The sequence below is a fragment of the Echiichthys vipera genome (genome assembly GCF_963691815.1).
Source record: "Echiichthys vipera genome assembly, chromosome: 3".
NCBI lineage: Eukaryota > Metazoa > Chordata > Actinopteri > Perciformes > Trachinidae > Echiichthys > Echiichthys vipera.
The window spans coordinates 13,944,664-13,963,141 of NC_139828.1; the positions used below are offsets into that span (position 1 = coordinate 13,944,664).

Sequence of the window (18,478 nt, forward strand, 5' to 3'; positions counted from 1 at the left end):
TCCTTCACAATTCAACACATTCAGACAATTACGAATTCACACATCAGCTCCACGAGAGGACGAATAACAATAACATTCATCAGCTGTGATTTATCACCCAATGATTGGAAGTCATGCTTCTGCGACAGCTCTTCAAAACGATTAAATGTGTTGGTAACACTGTCTATGAATGAGACACTGAGTTATACTGTAAAAGATTACAATCATAAACACATGTGATGCTTTCTGATCAACAGGAAAACATTATACACACATTTACTAAGACCGGACTTTCACCTGGGGGACAAGTCTTCATGTCCCAGAAGAATAGAATTTCGTAAGATATCACACAAATGGTTGTGCATACGTTTTTGTAAGATATCCATTGATGAGAATACTTTGCTGAATTATAAGTTCAAGTGTCTCATTGATGCTCTCGTCTAGTTATAAACTAGAGGTTGACCAGTTGGCCACATAATACATTATAATGACCTGTACTCGCCTAAACAAACCTCAACAATCAGCTGCAGTAAGGATTCATGCTTTAATAACCTTAATAAAGAAACTTATAAATGAACCTATAAATGCATCGTTATTCACTATGAACGCCTTCATAACACTCACTAGATGTGGTCTTCAAAGAAAGTGTTGAATGAACTCTGAGGTAAATCTACAAACATAACCATTGACATAGGTAAGAGTAGGTTTTTAACGCTCCCTGCCGCGTGTGTAAAGTCTGCAGGATGAGCTTGACGTCAACTACGTACTAATGTCATGTTTCTCTGTCTGGATATGTGGTCTGTGTATTTACCTTTTTAGCGAATTGTTTGCTTATAGCAAAGAGTAGAAGCTGTTTGTGCGAGCACAGTGGAAATGACTGAATATTTTTCTCTCCAGAAAAGAGGAAACAATGTTTACCTGGGCAAGAGTCAGGACAAGGACTCCCTGAGTCTGACCATTCACACATCATCACAGATTTAACTGCTCTCCCTGTTTGAAATAGAAGAATGTGCCTAATGACCCCTGTACTTTTCCTCAGGGAGCCGCTATGTAAATATCCAAACACTCGCCAGGCTGTCTGAGTGAACACATGCTGTTATTTATCCTGTTATTGTATTATTTTTGGGCTGGGAAGTGAGCTTTGGCAGTGAGACGGCCCGGACGAGGCTGCAAACAGGGAGGAGGAGGAGGAGGAGGAGGACGAGGAGGACGAGGAGGAGGAGGAGGAGGAGGAGGAGGAGGAGGAGGAGGTAATGGAGGGGAGGGTGAAAAGGGCGGACAGGTTCTTCGGCTTAAACCCTCCTGATATTCATGGTCTGAATTTGCCTCTAAATGCTCGTATTGTTTTATGGGTTTTACACATGAATGTCAGACAACGTTAAGTTGTCTCCTCTCGTACCGAACATCTGCTCATCTGTCACAAGGAGGACGCAGACACACACATACACATACACATACACATACACAAACATGCACATACACATACACATACACACACACATACACACACACATACACACACATGCACATACACACACACATACACATACACATACACACACATACACACACACATACACACACATGCACATACACATACACACACACACATACACAGACATACACACATACACATACACATACACACACATACACACACACATACACACACATGCACATACACATACACACACACACACACATACACAGACATATACACATACACATACACGCACAAATACACATACACAGACACATACACATACACACACACAGACACACACACAGACACACACACATACACATAAACATATATGTGAGACTGTCTTTGTCTCCTGTAATACTAAATCTTGTCCCACTGTGAAAAAGAGAGGAATGTACATTTACAGTATTTGTTATTGAGAGATTTTTGTAGACATTTTGTGTGAGGGTGACATTTGCACATAAAAACGTTATATAACGTATATTTTGTTTCAGCAAATGCACAGGTATTCAGTTAATAATCAGAGGATACAAAGCATGGTACTTAAAATGTGTGTTTCTTTTTCTAAGGCATTGATAAAGTTGTTTTCCTCTGTTGTTGAAGATGGGACTAACTTTTAATTACTTTATATCCTGCTGGGTAACTTTCCCCCAGGGATCAATTAAGTCTTATCTTAACCTGATTATATTTTTGTATTATAAAGCAGGAATAATTGATGTGAAAAGATAAGATAAGATAAGATAAAACTTTAAAATGAGACAAGAAACATCAGTGACATGTTAATGCATCTCAGAAATTTGGGAAGACTAGATGTGCCCTCTGCCCTCTTAACAGCTGCATCTGACGTACGCAGCCTACGTACACAACCCTAACCCTATATATAATCAAACTGAGGTGTGTGTGTGTGTGTGTGTGTGTGTGTGTGTGTGTGTGTGTGTGTGTGTGTGTGTGTGTGTGTGTGTTAACGGTCAGTGGATGGAGTTTGCTGAGTTGTCATGGAGATGGATCTGTTGATGTGAGCTCACTGGACCATGAGTAGGGTTTGATTTATCAAACTGCGATGTTATACTTTATACCTGCTTAAATTAGATTTCTGTCATACAAATACATTTTTTATATTTTAAAATAATTTGTTCTACTTTGTCTGTGTTTAAAATAAATGTAGAGATTGGCGACATCATGTGGTCATGAGTGGCAGCACTGCAATGAATTCTGCACTTTTATATTCATCAATACTGAAAGAAGTTCATCATCGTTCACCAAAGAGTGTTTTTTAACAAATTATTATTATTATGTTGAAGAGATATTGGGCTTCCTATGTTTGTCTTATTTTATGTCATATTATATTTTGTTTACATTTTTTTTTCACAACTTTATTTGCAAATTCTCACAAACTTTATGTCACACAAAAAGGTGTAGAACAGTTCGGCATCACACTTTAAATATATATATATATAATAAATATATATATGTGTATATATATATATATATATCTACATATATATATACATATATATATATATATATATATATATATATATATATATATATATATATATATATAATACTTAATGTGTATTTAACTGCAGCTAACCTTCCCTCCCCTTGTCTTCGTTTTGTATTTTGTCTTTGTTTTTGTCTATGTCTTGTATTGTCATTGTGTCATGATTATGAAAAAGCAATTAAAATTTAAATATTAAATATATATAAACATATATTTGTATACATGTATTCAATCACACGTTGATGACATAACATAAGTACATTTAAAAAAGAGAGTACTTAAATAGGCCCACACAATAAAAAATAAGTAATAAATACATTTGAATTGAATTGGAAGGTAGGCTATATAATCACAATTCCTTGAAAAACTTGTAGGATATCAGCCGTATAAAGACTTTTCCTATAATTAATAATTTAGATAAACTCAAAATAATAATAATAATAATAATGTAAGTATTGTAATGATAAAATAACGTAATAATAACAATAATAATTGTTCTAATAATAATAATAATTATTATTGTTATAATTATTATTATTATTATTGTAATAATAAGAATTATGATAATATTAATAATAATAACAATTGTAATGATAAAATTAACGTCATAATAATAATAACCGTTTAATTAGAAGATTAGATTATATTTGGTTCCCTTGGTTTGGTATGTGATGCCCTGTATAAATACTTTTATTATTATTAATAATTTGGATATAGTCAAAATAATAATAATAATGATAGTTATAATAATAATTGTAATAATAAACTAGAGGCAATAATAAATGTAATAATCATTGTAAAAGAATATTAATAATTGTAATGATAAAATAAACGAAGGAATAATTCCAAGAATAATTGCAATAACAATAATAATAATAATAATAATAATAGTAATAATAATAAATATGAAAAAATAGTCGTAATAATAATAATTTAATTTGAATATTATATTATATTTGGTTTCGTTGTTTTTTTTAAACTTTATTTTAATTTTTCAAATTTACAACAATAGGGCAAACATTAACATTTCTAAAATTAACATGGGTGGAGAAAAAAAACATGAAAGTAGGACACTAAATAAATAACTAAATAAAAAAATTAAAAAAATTGGTTGTTTCGGTGTCCGGTATGTGACGCTGGGTGTGACGACATCAACAGTCGACGGGACACTGGTAACCCGGGGAGCCCCTCAGCAGCGACTCACCAGCACCACTCTTCCAGACCTAGATAGAGACAGAGAAATGGCCTCCCGGAGTAACGTCTGTGCCGTTAATTTGCCGGTTCTGCTCGTACTCGCGTTGACTGCAGCATCGGTCCCGGCTGACGCGTCCCCTGACCGGACGAAGACGGTGGAGTTCAACGTTAAACCGGGAGGAGTGGTGCACACTTTCACTGAGGCGATTGTAAGAGACATCATAGTTACTTCACACAGCTACCCAAAGCTTTTAAACGCCACCTGGACACAGAGCTGCATGATGCTAAATCTAAACATGCACGTTTGAATTAACGTTGATTGAAAAAATTATTATTATTGTTGACAGAATCATTACAGAGTTAAACATGTCAAACTGAGTGTATGTTTATGTTTGTGTGAGAGAGAGAGGCGGGTTTCCTCAATATAAACGCGTCACATTCAATAGATTTGGTGTTTTTAATGACAAAACTAGAAAAACTACATTCGTCGGTCAGCTGTAGTCGCAGCGTGATGACGACACAGCCTGTGAGAGGCTGACACGTCGCTGCCACAGTGACACAATGTCTCCATTCATTGGCTGACAGTTTTGATGACTGAACTGCTTTTATGTTTTTATATAGCCTGAAAGTGAAGTTTTAATATGTCTGCATATAGAGACTGCAACTGAGTCATTGTTTGTTGTTTATTATTGTATTTATTCATTACTTGCTTAATCATTTGTCCTTAAAATGGGCTAAAATAATAACAAATACCCATCAATCGAGCTTTTTCACAGCAGACATTTTGACATGTCATAGCAGGAAAAGGTGTTACTTTATAATATGGTAGCTCTGAGTAGGGATGGCAATATGGTTTAAAGCATTACCATGATATTGCCCTATAATAAGGATATTTAATATTTATTTATATTACAATATGGCAAATGTTTGCACATAAAATTATCAAACTGATGTTGAAAGCAATGCCCTGGCTTCCACCGTTATTCATTATACAAGAATTTACCGGACTAAACTAGGGATGCATGATCCAGTTTTTTCCCAACCAATCCGATACAGATACCAGGGCTGAGCGCATCGGCCGATACCGATCCGATCCAATCCAATCCTACTGTTGAATGAATGAACCGCATACTTTGCCGTGTGAGTGAAGGCATCAGGCTCGACATGAACATTTAGTCTTGTTAAAAAAAGGTAACTAATTTACACAGATATAAATCTAATAAATATTGTTTATTAACAAATAATAAAGTGAATATTAGGTGGAAAATAAATAAATAACACAAAGTGCACTGCAAACAGATTTTTAAAAATGTAATATGAAATATAACAGCTGCCTGAAACTCGACAAACAACAACTTGCTTTGTATGATATTAATAACAAAGGAATGACTGGCCGCCTCATTCATCCGATAGCCGATCCAGATCATTCGGATTGGTGCATCTCTAGACTAAACAGTTTATATGTGTAGTCAATAACTCATTTTTAAGTTTCTAATAACACATTTTGTAAAAGGCATCACATGGATAATAGAAATGGTTTCATAATGATGTGATTTTGATGAAAGAAGAGAAGCGATTATATTCATGTGTCACTCTCTCCGAGCTTAGTAGTGATTCCTCATGCACGATATCAGGTGTAATATTTACCTGTGTGTTTTACTCCGGAGCGCGTCAAAACGTCTGCAGTGAGAAATGTCTTCACCAGAGGACAAATGAATCTCTCTAAAACATTATCACAGCATCATTTTGATATGAAACATAAAAAAGGAAAGATTTGCCTTTGAGAAGCTGCAGAAATTAGAAATTGTTTTTGTGTTTGCTCGATTAAAAACTGTTGAACAATCAAATCATCCCTGACACAGACACTTCTGAAACCGAGCAGCAGTCTGACATTTACAAGTAACTGATGGATGATAATTAAAATAATATGCAGATTAAAAACTGCACTGACTCGCACTATGTTCCACTCTTTCAGAGGGAGTATGAATGCTCATTCACTTATGCTTCACAAGGGGGAACCAACGAGGTGAGTCTCTGTTTCTGTCTCTCTCTCTTTCTCTCTTTCTGTCTCTCTGTCTCTCTGTTTCTGTCTCTCTGTCTGTTTCTGTTTCTGTCTCTCTCTCTTTCTCTCTTTCTGTCTTTCTGTCTCTCTGTCTGTTTCTGTCTCTCTGTTTCTGTCTCTCTGTCTGTTTCTGTTTCTGTCTCTCTCTCTTTCTCTCTTTCTGTCTTTCTGTCTCTCTGTCTGTTTCTGTGTCTCTGTCTTTCTGTCTCTCTGTCTTTCTGTCTCTCTGTCTGTTTCTGTCTTTCTGTCTCTCTGTCTCTGTCTGTTTCTGTCTCTCTGTCTCTGTCTGTTTCTGTCTCTCTGTCTTTCTGTCTCTTTGTCTGTTTCTGTTTCTGTCTGTAATATTACAGATTTCTTGAATACATTTAATTACAGCTGGTTTTCTACACAACTGTTCTTCTGTTTTTGTTCCTAACAGCAATGGCTGATGAGTGTCGGTCTGAGTGATGACGACAGACTCTTTTCGTGCTCTGTGTGGAGGTGAGAGAGAGAGACATACACACACACACACACACACACACACACGCACGCACGCACGCGCGCGCGCGCACGCACGCACGCACGCACGCTCACTCACTCACTCACTCAATGTCACTGTAAGCTCAGTGACCCTGATGTTCAGTTTTTCTCCATCGTCATTTTGTCCTGTCTGTGTCTCTTTCCACTGAGTCACTCTGTGATTGGAGTTAATTGTGACAGCCGCAGTTGAGAGGAGTTTCTTAGCTTCACGTCTACCTTCGACTTAAAAAGTGAATTAATGTATGCAAATGAAGAAATGTTGGTAACAATTTTTTCTTTTTCATTCCTGCCAGGCCCCAGGGGAAGTCGTACCTGTTTTTCACTCAGTTCAAAGCTGAACTAAAGGGAACCAAAATTGAATATGCCAATGCATATGTAAGTATAAAAGACACACCGTTTCCTCAACTGTTAGATGCAAATGCCGCCTGTCCCGTTCAGATGAATCATGGCTTGAATATTAGTGAGAAGAGGAACTTTAATTGTGTAGATTTATTCAGTCATCTTGTGAAAAACAACACTTTAAAACAACAATGGAAGAAAGACGTTTTGCATTTGTCTTTATGCAGACTCAGACTTAAAACCCCAATTTCAGTGCAGGTCCTTCTTGTGAAATACTAAGGTGACCCATAAACTACATATTTTATCTTTCAAAAATGATTTGCACATCTCTTGCCCTCAACCTTGTAATTTGTTGGAAGTCAAATCGAACCACATCTCGCAGAATATCGTTATGATGCTGTCGGTGCAACACATGGCATCCCTCCTCAGTTTTAGCTCCTCAGCTTTTCACCTTCTGAGTGATTAGTTGGACCGGAGCTTTACTGCCTAACAAAGACAAAGTAGTAAAAAAAAGGTTTTCCTGCACAATTTTAATGCACCCTGTCAGTGTTGAGATTAAAGCATTGCATTCCTTCGCCCCGAAAACAATTTTAGAGCAAAGAATTTACAGTGTCTGCACAAATGCCAGAGAATCAAGGCAGCCACAGTTGATGAACATTTTTGCGTAGTTTGCAGATAATAAACCACCTATCTATGCAACAGCAATACAGAGACATATGTCAAGTTAAGGCATTAGATATTTTTCTGTCTTTTTTTCCTTACTTTGGTTTTCTTGACCACAAAGATGGAAGCTGTCAACATTTGTACTTGGATCCTGTCTTCTTCACCTTCTTCTTCTTCTTCACTGTCAGAGTTTTTTTTTTCTTGTGGTGTCGACCGCAGCGTAACAGTAACGGCATGGACACGCCAGCTTGCTCTTTGTAAACACTCCAGAGAATGAGAGACTGTATTCACACATGGACTCACCCGGAGATTCAACGGGCTTTGTACTAGAGAGCTGGGAGTGTAAACCTCGTTGGGTGCCCTCAAGTGCAACTCCTCCAAGTAATATCTAGATAATTTCAGGTTTGCAGTGCAGGTGTGAAAGGGACAGAGTTCAGGGAGGTTTTGAAATTGCTTTTTTTTTCTGACTGCAAGTTCCAAAACCCAAAAATATTCAATTAATCATAAATAGACCCTTTCAAAGATGTAAACCTAAACATGCCAAAACAGGCCTAGTTTATTTCCTGTTGCAGTGTATGTGAATGACATCAGCTGACAGGAAGTTAACAAGGACCAAGGATGTTGCCTAGCAATGGAATTCCTTTGAAAAGGTCTATAGCAGAAAAAAACAGCAAATCCTCAAATTTGTGAAGCTGGAACGAGAGAATGTTTTGCATTTTCTGTCAATTTATTTATTTTTTCAGCTATAAATTTAACCACAGTTAGAGGAATAGTTGACAGTCTTCTGTTCTAATACTTTGAAAAAACAAAGTAATGCAGTAATACGGTCAGTAATGAGGTTTTCTGCAGATATAAAGGCTACACGAGATTAGAAGTCACCTAACATCATCTGAGAGCCAGTACATCACCTAACCACACAGTCCTGAGTAGAATGAAACTGTCAGTTACGCTTTGCTTTACTGAATCCCCTCCACTATACTTATGTAACCATGGAAACTCATCATGTGCTCCAAGTGTCCCTGTTCATTTTTAGATCCATTGTCCTTCAGTGCTAGAACCAACTTTGACAAACTAACACGTGCAGAGACAGTCAACGTAACAGAATAGCTTTATTTCTCCTGGAAGTCAAACTCGCTGTGTCTTTGCACGTAATGTCTCAGAGAAGGTTAATGTCTGGACCCTTCCTGAGCTCAGTCACTTAGCGGAGGTCTGCCGTGTCTGATGTGGTCGTCGCTGAAGTGAAGCACACCTTGACACGCCTCCTTCCCCCAGCAAGGGCAGTCCTGACACTCTGTCATTAGTGAGAGCACATGTTTCCTCCTCCTGCTCTGGCTCTGTGCCCTGCAAGCAGAAGACAAACGCACAGAAAAAAACGTCACTAAATGATGGGACCAAAATAACCTCACATACACAAACAAACACACCTGCCACCCCCGCACAGCATCTCCTTGACCTTGTCGCTGCATCCTCCTACTCCCCCGGCCCGTCTGTTGCAAAAAGTTGTCTCCTGTGTCGCCTTCTCATCCTGTTTTTGTTTATTTATTATTTTCCTCCCTTTTTCTCCTCCTCCTCCTCATCACTGCTGCTGTATTTGTCTCCAGTCTCAGACGGCGGCGGCAGGACAGAGTGACATGCCTTTGAAGCCGGAGGAATTTACCGTAGGAGACTCAACAGGTGAGAAATTGATTGTATTTCCAAGAGTTCAATCAACTCTCCCTGCTTGTCATGTCAATCTCTCGCTCCCTCCCTCCTCTCCATCACATTGTGACTTCCCTGCTGATTTCCTTCTAAAGCATATGCTCCAGCTGTGAGTGGGTTGCCATTTGTCCCTGTGGTATTATTTGTTGTTATTCAGTTTCTGCACAAATCCCCACTGTGGCTCCAGTTCCTGTGATTAGGAGGATTTGACAAGTCACACAGCAATTTACTGTAACAGCAGATTAGGCACGACAATACAGAGGCTTATAGACTCAATTTCCAGAAACTATCACATACTTTAGGATAATCCCATCTCTGCGAGACCTCTGGGAAACACTCGCAGTCATGATTTTGAGGGATAACTCCTTAACAGTGGTAAAGTAGGTAAATTGCTTTTTTCCGATGCAAAATATATCACCGAAGAGGCTTTTAGCTCACGCAAAACTTATATTTTCACATTTAGCAGATTCACCACAAGGGAGAGCTGTTCATTCACTATCAGAAAAAAGTCACCGCAGTTTAGACCTGCAGATGTCTGTAGATGTCAACACCTACAGACAGAACGACAAATCGTTTTCACAGTACAGCTGCAGATTGTTACAGCAGCTGATAGCTCTGTGTTTCAGGTTTTTTGTTTAAGTCAATGCTGAAGTGCCCAAAACATCAACTTTACATTTGAATGCTCTGTCAACAGATTTACAGACCTCTCTTTTGTAATGGAGGACTGCAGAGATTTTTTTTATTGCACTACCACAAGTGACCACTGGGACAAATTAGCAGCCAGGCTAAGACGCGGCACCACAGCTAGCTGTCTGTGAACATTTGTGGTTCTTGCACCACCAGTTCACCACTGTATTTCCCTCATCTCCATTAGATATGTCAATAGTAATACAGTTCAGCTTGTGGATTTTGCAACTATATAGACTGGTTTAGATCCTTTTCTGTTCACCTTTTCTTAACATTTTCAGTCCCCTGTACAGTATAAATAATCAACCATCCCCTTGCTCTGATTACACCCATTGTCGGAACTTGGTTGCGATGCTATCGCAGTGACAAAATCTTGCCCCAGACATAAAAACATCTGGTAAATTGGGTCAAAACCTCCTCTGTATCAGTTCCCGCTACAGTCGGTGTCTCAAGAAGCACATTTTGCCATGATGTCACGCACGCACGCACGCACGCACGCACGCACACACACACACACACACACACACACACACACACACACACACACACACACACACACACACACACACACACACACACACACACACACACACACACACACACACACACACACAAACACAAACAAGGTGAAAGCAGTACCAGCGTTACGGCTAGTAAATATCCAGCACTAAAGATATAACCTAGTCAACCAAGTAAATTGCAGAATTTCCTTTAATGTTTCCTTTGACCCTCTGCATCCCACACCTGTTCTCCCATAGACCCACTATGAGCAGGAACAACACAAAGTCTTTCTCACGTCATAGTTTAGCAAGCCATTGGGAATAATGAGTTTTATTATTCACCGGAGAATATGCTCTAGTAAACAAAACTATAAAACATTTTATATGTCAATTATAAAACCACAAGCAGCATGAATTAAAGTCATTGTTTGCAGGTGGCACCAGTGTCAAAGTTGCAGCAGCTGTTACTTTCCTTACCTGTAGATGGCGCACATCTGCAGAGCTACTCTGCTGCAGTTGTTACTTCTCTTGCCAACAGGCAGTGCAGGTTGAGCTCGACCTGCAGGTCTCAAACTGCTGTCTCTGCAGACAACTGATACTGTTTCAGGTGCTTTGCATCAATGACGCTGTGTGTGCTTGTTTTACTTTTATTGTTCTCAGACAGTAATTCGCTCTCCTCTCTCACCTCCAGTGACCCACAGAGATGGAAAGTTCAGCGCTCAACTCTCCAAACTGACCGCCATTGGACGGACACGACACGATGAGCTGTAATTGGTCAGAACTGTGACTTGGTTTTACGTTCTGAGCTCTGAGTCGGGCCTCTGTTTCAGCTCAGTAGTCCATGAAGGATGGATTTGTGGGAGTAACAACCAAAAACTGAAGTGGGATGATGCTGATTTGCGTCAGTACATTAATTACCTGGTATGTTTTTACAGTGTATTAGAAAATGCTGCTTGGGACAAAAAAAAAAATACAGCGAGGCATCAGTTTAGTTTCATATATTTTTACGACATAATGTCCTAGTTAAAAATCTCCCATCAGATAAAGTGCTTCCATAGTTGTTTCATAGTTTCTGAGGATACATGATTTACAGATCTGTTCTGATCCACTGGGGACGATTGTGAATGTATAGAGGATTGGTGTCTGAGGGCTTGAAGAGTATAGATAACACATTTAGAGTAGGGAGGGATTTATCCATCTTGTGTAATCCTAAAAGGAAAGGGAATAATCTCCAATAGCGTCATGACACGCACATAAACAATTACATTTTCCCGAGTCTGTTCTGAGCTGAGCTCCTTGCTCCCTGTCTGTTTGTATTCATCTGTTCTGGATAACTGTAAGCGCTCATTTTATTCCCGATCAGTACTCCTGTGATCACTTTTTGTTATGTTTGTGTTTTTGGCCAGAAGGGATACTTGTGATACATCAGATAGCAGCTTCATAACACCATCTGAAGAGAGAGAGGTACAGAATACACTGACTGCATCTGTGGATAAATCTTAAACCGTGTCAATTTGAATTCATTGTTTAGAAAATATTAGAGGTGCAAACGGTTCAACACGCCCACAGTTCAATTTGTATTGTGGTTTTTGAGTCACGGTTTTGTGTTTGGTTTGGTTTGCACATTATGGAGAAGAAAAACAACCATTTCCAATGGTCTCCAATGTTATCGTTTGCAAGAATAACGTTTTTTTCCATCCAAACATTTGTCAAAGTATGAAATCAACAAATATTCTTTCAAAAGCAAAGTTACGCAGCCGGTTCAAAACAAACAAAAATGGTTTCATAATAGCTGCATTCTTTTTGTTTTTCCTTCAGTATAAACGGTGATAAACGCAGCAGGAATGAGAGTTTGTTGATTCTCGTTTGTGTAGTGAACTGCTCAGTTTTGCATCCCTAGAAAATATGACTCAAGCAGTGAGTATAAATGATCATTATTGTATTTTTAAACAACCGTAATCTTGATCATTTCATTGAGACGTCTGCAACAGAATATTAAACCATCTCTCTTTTTTTAACTTTTCACAATGACACTGTTTTTTTTTTAGTTTTATCACAAAAAAATCCAACTCTAAGGCTCGCACAGACGTTTGGATCATAGTATATATATGGACAAGAGATGCCATCACATATTCCTGAGCCCCTCTTGAACCTTCTGCTTTCATCCTTCAGTGGCGCACGTGTGGATCAGTATGGGTATTGTGCAGGTTTTCAGAAGTACATCTCCCTGCTCCGTTGTATGTAGCGAGCAGGAATGCCTTCATCTTCTTTACATTGATCCAATCTTCTTAGATCCACATAAGATGAGTTCTGGAGATTGATTTCAGATTTGAAGAGTGTGCTGATTTGATGCTGCGGTCGGATTACTCACTGAGATCCGTACCTTGTTTGGATCCTCTCATCCGTCTGGAGGTGTTCCTCTGTAGTGGCGGAAACACTCAGCTGGGGACGTCTGTGTGTCCCTTTGTCCCTCTGGGGTCACAACAGGAAGTAACCACGTCCAGGTGCTGAAGAAAAACACAAGAAGTTACTTATTTTGTACACATTTTCCTTTTCTTTTCTTTTTTTTCCTACGTCTTGATTGTTCTTGATTTGTGTTGAGATGTGACGGATGTTTGAATAAAGAGATGTTGTCACTGTTCTGGAGATAATTTCATGTTTTTGTCTTGTCATGTCAGTCTCATCTGATTGAACCTCCCACAGCCTCGTTAAAGGGTAAACATGAAAAGAGAGGAGAAATTTGAGTGCCAGCATAGGGGCATTAAATATTCTGAGCACTGTCAGAGCTGGGCCACTGTGAACGTGGCGGAGAGCGTTTTTATGCCCCTGTCATATCTGTCTAAAATAACGGTAATTTTAGTACCAGCACTAATGTATTCCTAATTTAAACTCCGTTTGTATGCTGCAGAAACAACCAGGCTTTTAGGATTCAAATGAGACTTCACATGAGATTTATATAAAAAAATAAAAAATAATTTAAATAAGCATTATGAAATATGTATAGTGTGAGCATTCAGCATATATTGTCCTCGGATAAATGTTTTCCATGAGATAAAGAGCTTCCATTGTTTCTTCTTAATTTCTGGGGCTTTGCAGGGAGGATCAGGGAGGCACATATGGGAACGTATAGAGCGTTGATCTTTGTGGGCTTACAGAGATATAGAGTTGGGGGATTTATTCATTTTATGTTAAGCAAAGAGAAAATCAGTCATCTAGATTGCAGTCAAATTGGCATCAGTGAGTTTGAATCGTATGATACAAGAATGACACGTGTTGTTCTACAACCACATACCTTACCGGTGCTTAATGTAAAATCTCACCATGACTGGAACTATCAAACCCCTGAATATCCTGTAAAGAAAATGTATTGTGGGGTAGCAGTCTGGCAGAGCTGTGCTGAGAAACTCCCAAAGAGTCTCTTACTTGTAATTAAAGCATCTTACAGCAAAGACGGGACCATTTCAGACTCTGATTTCCAGTTTTGTGGCCCATTGGATAAAAAATTTGACATTTTGTTCTCTAGACTGTTGTTCGGTTGAATAATAAGTCTCTGCAGCACAGTATCTCTTTGTTTACTGCCAGTTCTCTGTGTGAGTCTCAAAGCAGCTATCATGCTGTCATCTAAACACTGAACACATATCTGTTTGTTTACCATCTGGTCCCAGTAAAGATGTTTACTTTGAACATTTCCCCCCTACAGTAAGACCATCATGAAAATATGCACACTTAATGCTGCCAAGAACTGGCATAGATTACGATGGCGTGCATTAAAGATAAAGCAGAAACATTTTTAGTCACACAAGCAAAAGGGCTCCGGGGATCCAACACTCTAATCCGCACTGAAATATCTCAAAAACTATTCAATGTATTGGAATGAGATTTTATACAGACAGCCATGGTCCCCAGAGGAAGAATACTACTGACTTTAATTTCCCCTCTGACTTTGACTTTAGCACCACCGGGCAGCGGACCGACCACATTCGGAGTAAAATGCCCATAGCTTTTGTATGGATTCTGTGTCCTCTTAATATGACTCGTTAAGGAGACAGTCCAAAAGGTTTTATGTTCTCAGCAATATTTTGCCTTAGGTCGAGTGTTCAACGTATACTTTGAACGAGTCAGTTATGTTGAAATAGTTCAACTAGAGCTTATACTGAGTTATACTCATGAAATGTACGTTCTAAAATTTGTAGGAAAGTTTTAACTTGACTTTAAATCAAGCCCCGACCACAGCGACTTCCTGGTTGATCCAATTAGGAAAAGAAATTGTAGTCCGCCCGGTGTCCACCAGGGCTAGATTTCATAGTAGAGCAGTTTCTCATTGACCTCCATGTTAGAGGCAGGCCATTTCCATGCCATTAAACCTATTTAAGGCCTGGTACAAAAAACATTCTAGTCTGTTTCTATTTTATTGGAGGTTAAAGTTTATGAATAATTAGGGGCGCGGCCTCTTGTGTGACAGCTAGCCGCTGGCCCTCACTTCTCCTCTGAGGTATACGTCAGCCAGATGGACGTATCTCCCTCACCTGATGTCACATCAATGCCCTTTTTTGGTCAGAGGAAATGAGGTGGAGTCAAAGTCTGACAAGATGGCGACTCCCGTAGGCGAGTACAATTTAAACAAGTTGAGAGAACGGACCTCGACGGGTTTGCTACGTCCATTTTTTATACAGTTTATGCTTTAAACACTGATATGTCAACAGTTGCTTTTTTTTATTTAAACTGCATTTTAAACGTCCATCATTTGATCAATCTTCTTTTGAAAAGGACCCCGGGGACATAGAGATGACCCTTACTTAAAATATAAAAATAAATATATATGTATATATATATATATATTTCTTTTTAAGGCAATTTGGGATGAAAAAACTATGACTGGAGAGTCCGCAAAATCAAAAAAGTTTTATGACGAAACACACTCAAAACAAATCACATTCATATCTGCCTCAGCTGTACTTTGTATTTATTGCGATTGCTAGTGCGCTACAACACTATAAACTAAGCTGGCAGAACATAGTTATAACATTGTTAAATGTTAGCTTTGTCATTGTGAGCGTGCTGGTGTTAGCATTTAGCTCAAGTGCAGCCTCACTCAGCCACTAGCAAAGTAGCCTGAGGGGATATCCTACTTTTTTTTCATGTCAATAAATCCTATGAAAAGACCAAAACCAACAGTGAACCATTTTCTGTTTATCCGTCTGATATAGCTAATTCCTCTGTGCTGCAGTCTTAAAAAACACATCAGTGAGCCACACAGGGTGACACATTTTGCATTAGCACTTGGGTAAACATTGTGGTTTATCTTCTGTCCTGCTGCGGTAAATACTCATAAGAGCACCAGATGTGTATTAATCAATATATATATATATATATATATATATATATTCCCCAGCAAATGCACTATTTTCTCCCGTTTGAGTGACCTTTCCTGAAAACTACAGTTCCCAGCTGTTTTGGGAAATTACTGAGCCTTGATGAAACTACATATTTGATTAACCTCTTAAAAAAACATGAACTTATGCAGTAGGAAGGAATGGGCTCGCTGCTGAGTGCCACAGATGGGGCAGGGAAGTCATAAAGTATTGAGAAACGGACTAACACTGTCAGCTTTGGTCTTTTCATTTTATCTGTTGACAGAGAATATAGAATAACACCAGATTTATTCTTTACTTTAGAGCCACAATAAGCCTTGGGAATAACATTTCAGAGAGAGCAACATCAGATGACCTAAATTAAATTAAAGCCTCCAGTTTGTGTGTAAATGTAATCAATCCAGCAGACGTTCCTGTTTCTGTTTTTCTCTCTTTTCCTCGCACACACACCTGCCCCCCATTTCGCTCTCTTTGCATCTCCTGACATTTGGAGGGGAACAGATGGAGATTGTAGCCGGGTCGGTCAAGCCATAGGCAGTAAAGGAGATGGGATTTAAGTAACACCAGGGGCCTGGTGAAGGGTACAACGACTGGCCAGCTGCCCCCTGTCTCCCCTGATGTGCACCCAGGCGCCGGGCCGATGACCCAGTGAGCTCGGAGCCGCTTGGCCTCCACACTTCTTATCTGGCCTTGCTTAATTCATCTTAACATTAGACCATTGCACACCGCTGAGTCAAAGTACCTTTAGCGACAGCAGCTCCTGTTATACCATCACGACTCTTGGCAGCAATTATCTAACCCAGCCAATGCTGATACATGTGAGTGGTTGTGTCTGGCTGCTTAGGTTGAAGTGCACTAAAGTAATCAGTTCTTACTTTGTCTTATCGTCTTACAGTAATTACAATTTCCTTCATATCTCTATCTAATTAGGCCTTCTCCTTTGCCCTTTAACTGTGCATCTGTGGGAGTTTGCGAGCCGGGGGGCAAACTGAGCATCTGTATAGAGGCTCCTGTTACCAGAGCAGTAACCCAGACAGATGTTATGATGCCCCGTGTATGTTTAGCGTATATACTCAAGAGATTGGTAGAAGAAGAGGCGGGAAAAGGACGTCTGCAGAGCCAAGCTGTTCCTGTTCCTGACATACTCACCTCAAGTTGCATTTGCGTCCTGTCACCTTGGAAACTCTCAGCTCAACTTGGCAAGCCTTAAATCACTCTCCACTCCTGCGGCTGGTGCTGTGAATGCGGCTCTGTTCTGTCAGCCTCCAGCTCCTGCTGCATTGTCTCACACTGTGGTCGAGAGCAGCCTTCTTTTCTCAGGGTACGGAGGAGCTTTGCGGAGCTCCTTCACCTTCTTTGTGTGTTCAGCGGATCTGTCGTGAGGGTACGGAGGAGGTTTGCGACCTTGGCGGCCTTGTGCTGTTGCTGGTTTAGCTGTGGCTGCGGGGTCAGAGCACACCTGTGAAGGTCTACGTACGGTTCCTGCTGAGGATGCTCGCCTCTCTCGGTCAGTGTTGGACACAGTTTGAGTTTCTGAGTAGGTGGGTGGGCAGCTGGCAGACGGAGGCTGGGTCGATGATGGAGAGAGTAGACCAGCAGATGGGTGGTCACTTTGTGGGGTCGGATAAGACCCGACTTTGCTCGCTATGATAACAGAAGGGCTGAGCGTGGGGGGTGGGTGAGGCTTTGGAGACAAAGGGGAGGCAGGGCTGACCCTGATGGAGGAGGAAGGCCCAGGGGAGTGAGGCTGAGAACCAGGGCTGTTGGGGTGATGGAGGTTAACTGTTAGAGGGGAGAGACCAGGAGTGGGAGGCCGAACAGGGAGGCTTCTTTGGGGAGATAAAGTAATGTCCTTGTGAGGGGGATTGGATGAAGGGAGATTACTGTTGCACTGTGGCACCCCACCTTGTCTGGAAGAAGACCCCAGACTGCAGGTGAAGCGAAGAGTTCGACTTCTCTCTGCTGAAAGCCCAGAGGTTAGCGGGCACATCAGCGCATTGGGTGGAGACTGGCTCCTGCTGTGACGACGTCTCCTGAGACTGCCAGATGAGTCTGTGGGTGCTGGCCGGTCTTCAGGCTCTGACGGCCTCTGATGGGTCCTGCCTGCTGTCACTTCACCGGAGCTGGAACCTGAACTGGAGCTGCTGCTGTCGCTGGGAAAGTTGGCGCTGTCGCCTCTTTCAGTCCCCTGCTGCTCCTCCTCCGCATTCAGATCAATGGATGAGGTGAGATAGTCAATCTGCTGCACCACCTATGATGGATAAATGCATACAGCATGGTGATGAACAGAAAGAATAGAAGTAACTGGAAAAAGGGGCTCATGAGGATACATCACTATCCATCAGTATGTTTAAATAAAGTTATTGGTTTCAGAAAGCATCCTTCTGAGAACCTTTGCAGTCATATTGTTGCTCGTTCTGAGATCTTTTGGGAAGGCGCAAAAATACTGGTTGCTGATTGGATAAACCATCTGTCTAT

The 18,478-nt window shown here is 40.1% G+C and overlaps 1 protein-coding gene across 1 annotated transcript; it reads left to right on the plus strand.

The window, feature by feature from the left end:
* Window positions 1-4,144: 4,144 nt before the first annotated feature.
* mydgf (myeloid-derived growth factor) lies at window positions 4,145-13,262 on the plus strand. The gene is made up of 6 exons (XM_083939495.1): window positions 4,145-4,369; window positions 6,136-6,186; window positions 6,641-6,702; window positions 7,035-7,116; window positions 9,345-9,417; window positions 11,320-13,262. The coding sequence occupies exons 1-6, from the start codon at window positions 4,208-4,210 to the stop codon at window positions 11,397-11,399; spliced, it is 510 nt and encodes a 169-aa protein (XP_083795621.1). The 5' UTR covers window positions 4,145-4,207; the 3' UTR covers window positions 11,400-13,262.
* The last annotated feature ends 5,216 nt before the right edge of the window (window positions 13,263-18,478 follow it).